We start from the raw sequence: 5097 nt of genomic DNA on the forward strand, positions 1-5097 counted from the left end.
ATACCGATATAGAAATAACTTTTCGGGAAAACTAGTGTTATTCAATTAAATAGATTTGTAGTATGCTGTGATATATATTTTATGAAAAAGATGTTCAACGATGTATCATACTTATTGATGGCAACTAAACTCACTGAAATTACAGTTTATTAGTTTCAATTGATAAAAGATAAATAATGGTATAATTGTAATTAATTGTAAAGCTTTCAATTTTCTTTTTTGTAATCTTTTTGTAAAATGTATTTAATATTATAATTATAATATCGATATGTAATACGGTATTACATATATACTGATATTACGAAACTCTCTTATATCACATTTTTAATGATTATATCGATCTAAACCTGTAACTGAAGTTTTATAAAAATAGAAAAATACATTATCGGTATACAGTTGCTAACGAAATTATCTTGGTATTCGATTTCTGTTCGTGAGTGCTGATAAATAAGTATGTATTAAATGTTTATCTAAGTACACTGTATAATTTAGCTGCCATCATCACCATCATGAAATAACGAAATATGTGAGGCCTGTTAGATTGTGGTGATATACATGTATAAGTTTTCATTTTTACAATACAAGGTAGATGCTATTATTTACATTTTATTTCTTCACTAGACTTCTTTTTTCTTAGATAGATGCTTTAACGTAATTGTCGGTATTGTACAGTCTCACCGTGATTTTGTTTTAATAGCACTCGAGTGATTATTTTGATGTAAAATGTAAAACACAAGAAATATATTATACATAACTAGAGGAAGTTATGACATCTTGGATCTGAAGTGCAGATATATATAATTAATTATTAATAGTGTTAATTAATAATTAATGAATTATATTTCGTTAGAGCACATATGCGTGTAAGGAATATAATCACGCGATGTGTTACCATTTTTTTTTTTTTTAAACAAAAAGCAGAAGACTCACTTTGGGAAATGATATTAACCGATGTAAATTATCGTGTCTGTACAAATATCTATTTTGTACTTTATTTTTATTCTAATATTAACATATTAAACATCTATAAGTGGAGATTATCGAAGATCTCTATGTTGCCAAATATGAAAATTATTCTACAATTGTACTCGTAGATGAAATCAGCAACATTCATTTTGTTACAATTATTATGCACAATGCTGCTAAATTAATGCTACTTTCCGTAAAGTAAGCAGAAGTTGATTTTGTCAATATTAGCTAGTAGTAATTGATCAGAAATGTATTTTTCATTAATGGATAAGGAGGTTCAGTCTATAACAAAAGAATAAATTTTGCAAGTTATATATCTGTTCTATTTTCACGATATACTAAAATTTCTTTTTCTAAATTATTTTTTACGACACAATTCAGAACATGGTTGTATTATTGCCAAGTTAAAAGCATTCGATGAAGATGATAAGTGATGACCTGCGATATTAGACGATCTTTCGTCTAACAATGCGGAAGAATAATTTTACAAATAACAGAGAATGTTCTCTCAAATATAGTGATTGTACTATGCATGAGGAAGAAAGATTTCATAATAAGAACTATATATTTTGTACTTTTCTTCCGTATATAAATATAGCATGGCATATAAACTCTATGTTAATTTCATGTCATAAACAATCTGTAACTTAAGAAAAACGAACGCTTTGTTAACAACTGTCTTTATTAAATAGTAAGTACAAAACAAAAGTGTTATCAAAGACACAGACTTTGAACTCTATACAGATTAAATAAATAATGTGTCTTTTTTTTGTTCTTAATAACATTCCAGAACCGAAACAAACAGGCACATACTCCTGTTTATCATCCTATAATTATGAATAATTTAAAAGCGAAGTAGAGAACTTAAAAGCACTCCGAGTTTAAATCAACTTAATTAAACCCACATCCCAATACATACTCGGTGTCTGAAATCCTTTGCTTACGTGTAGAAAAAAATAAAGGAAGCCACCCATACATAAATTTTAGACGAATTTTTAGTTTTTACAATTCGTACATTCGAATCAACATTTATATCAAACATAAGAGTGCCCTATATATTTCCTATAATCACATATTTAAATATTATATATACATTTTATATATTCCTCACGCGTGTGCCGATGCAACGTTTTAATTGTTTACTAGAAATGGAAATTTCGTAGATCATAAGGCATTATAAGTTCTATTTGGATATTCTCAAAATATTCAGTCCCTATATATAACCGATGATCCATGCTGTACGATCACCAAATTGCACTTAGTATCAAGGAGACAAGAGTGCCGGCGTGAAAGTTCGTGATCAGTTTATCGAGGACGTTTTTACCCTCTTGTAACAGATGTGTCGAGATCTGCTTGTCTGAATGACGAATTCAATTCCGAGGACTCTTGCATTGTTCTGATCGGCATTCCCATAAACCTTGGTTGATTGTTACCGTTCAGTGTGGTGCGTCTCACCCTGGTGTTGATCTCCGGATTAGTCTTTATCTCGTTGTATTTAAAGAGGCCATCACCAGGTGCTGGCAGGCCAATCCTGGGCAGCTTGTACCACCATTTATACGTAATATACCACGTAATGACTGCAGCTGCGCCACCCAGGAATTTCTCAATCATAATGTGATAATAAAGCATTGTTGATACTAACATGATATCCCACAGCAGCTGCTGTAATGTCATTGCCACAAAAAGACCACGTAGATATGGTGTGAGTGCGCGGTGAGCCTTTTTCAAGAATCCCAGGTCACCATCTGAGAGATTACGCAATGGACCAGTGCTACTCTCAGTCGGCACAGACCGTGTGTGTTCTTCTCGCATTATTAGATCCTTGATACCCTCCCATCCTATTAAAGAGGATCCTTCTTCGGCAAGGATTAGACTCGAATAAATTAAAATAAATGTATGTCCAGATATATCAAGGCCACTCCAAAATCTACCTGATTGCAGACATTTTGCCTTGGACTGCATGTGAATGTCGCGAGTACCCAGACATCTGCCATAGTTGGTCTCAATGTAATTGAACAGCTTTGTCCAGATTAACCAAGCAAAGGTGGCAAGTATAACGCGGGCAAAGTGTCTCATCAGGATCGGTCGACGGCCACAACCCAGGGTGTGAGCTGTCAGGACGACCCAGGGTACGATTACAGATAGCAACCAGCCCCAGCCCCATTTGACGAAGTACTGATTCAGGACGTTGTCGGATCTGGAGAAATATGTGCGTGGCATTGCGATGAAATCTGCAATCAGGGAGACCGTGAATATCATGCCACAGTAGACAGCCACCTTGAGCCGGGTGTCGAACAGCAGCGACTTCTTGCAAACGTGCAGCAGCATAGTGACCAGGATGAGGCCGATCGAGCTCGGTGCCGCGGTCGGTCGAGTGCCACCACGGTCTTCCTGTTGTGTGTTGCTCGGCCGGAAGTTCATTCGGCTGTTCGAGCGCAAACCGCTGCCGGGGTAACCAGACGAGCCGGTGTTCCCGGACGATGTGTGGATGCTACGTCGCTTACCTGTTGCCATCGCGTCTTGAGTTTGATTATCGGTGGTCAACGTCACCTAGAACCATCGCACTGAGCTAACCTCTTAGGTAAGAAAGATATATCATATCGTATATCACTACGTCTTGTGGAGGTTTCCAGCGTGCGACTGACTGTTCCTAATTGCTTTAATTTTTTTTGAGCTTGTGGACTCCGAGCAATCTGCTTCGTCATCCACTGGTTGACCCTCTCCCCACCTCGTTACTTCGCATCACTATGTATGCCATGGATGTCCTTTGCTCCCAGGTGCTACCTAGTGCTACCAGAGAGGTTTCTCTTTGGTGTGCTACTTAGGTTCTATATGTAGAATGTAAGTGTAGGATGTATTTGCTCTTTGCAATACACTATTAAGTATTATTAAGTTCCTGCATCAAAAATGAGAGATGTATAATTAGATATTATAAAGAATAAGATGGAGCAAAAGTAAAAAATATAAAAAAATCGGCCATAACAAACCTCATGACGTTTGCTTATGTGGCGACCATAGACGTAATAAATATGTATAATGAATGTTGGAGTTGTATCTTGTGTGTCATATTTTATATTTTTCTTTGTTCATTTTTATTATAAAGAATAAAAAATCCTTCTCCAAAGAATAAAAGGAAAGGCGTGAATAACTATGAGAAAACAAACCTGTAGGAAAAATCAAATGAAAATTGTAAATTACAGTTTCGTGTTACACTACGTCAATTATTTCTCCATATATAAATGATTCCTACAATGCGTTCCAAAATTTAATTCGATCAATCCGAGTATCATTTTATCCTTGTTGTTCACCGAATGTTGAATAAAGATAAAAGATACTCGAAGTGACAGAGTTGAACTTTGGAGCACAAGTAGTTGTATATATTCAATCAAAAAGTAGTGTCCCTATATTTGAATAATATATAAGAAACTAAAAAAGTAATACGATCTTCAAATTACGATTTTGTAGTTTATGGCTCGTATTTAGAACAGAACGCGCTTATAACGATATTAGATGCTAACTAACGACTCTAAAGCCCATTCTACGTGTAAACGTAGTTGTAAGTGGTTGTAATGGTAAGAATTGGCTAATCACAGTTGAATACGAGGAGAATATTCGACTGTGATTGGTAAATTCTTGCCACTACACCGCTTACAACTACGTTTACTCAATTGTAGGTCGGGCTTAACATGGTATAGTTTACGTTACGCATATTATAGAATTTTAGAGGTAAGGGGTGCGGTCCACTTGGAGCGATAAATGCTACGAAACTTTTGATTGACCAATCGGAAGAAAGAATTCTATTAATTGACCAATCAAAAAATGCTTCGAAGTATTTGTTGCATCAAATGGACCGTAAGCGGCGGCCGCTTACGTTCTCACCTGTGATTGGTCAATTCGCTTACTGATTATGTTTATAGCTAGAGGCCTAGAAAACAGAGATGCGACATTGCGTCGGTTGGGTTAGGTAACCACCGCCATTTTAATTCAATATAAGTGCTCTTGACCAATAAGCTGATGACAGTTGATGCAAAAGGTAGAAAGATTAGATTAGGTTAGGTTAAGTCCGATATTAAATATTCACACAAATAAGAATACTTACACCATAATAATAGTTTTTTATTGCACTTT

General features: G+C 35.4%; 1 protein-coding gene across 1 annotated transcript; it reads right to left on the bottom strand.

Annotated features, from left to right (window-relative positions):
• Positions 1–1676: 1676 nt before the first annotated feature.
• On the bottom strand, positions 1677–3646 carry Fitm (acyl-coenzyme A diphosphatase Fitm). Its single transcript, XM_018545865.1, has one exon. The coding sequence runs from the start codon at positions 3481–3483 to the stop codon at positions 2290–2292; it is 1194 nt and encodes a 397-aa protein (XP_018401367.1). The 5' UTR covers positions 3484–3646; the 3' UTR covers positions 1677–2289.
• Between the last annotated feature and the right edge of the window lie 1451 nt (positions 3647–5097).

This window comes from Cyphomyrmex costatus, unplaced genomic scaffold (assembly GCF_001594065.2).
Source record: "Cyphomyrmex costatus isolate MS0001 unplaced genomic scaffold, Ccosl1.0 scaffold505, whole genome shotgun sequence".
Lineage (NCBI taxonomy): Eukaryota > Metazoa > Arthropoda > Insecta > Hymenoptera > Formicidae > Cyphomyrmex > Cyphomyrmex costatus.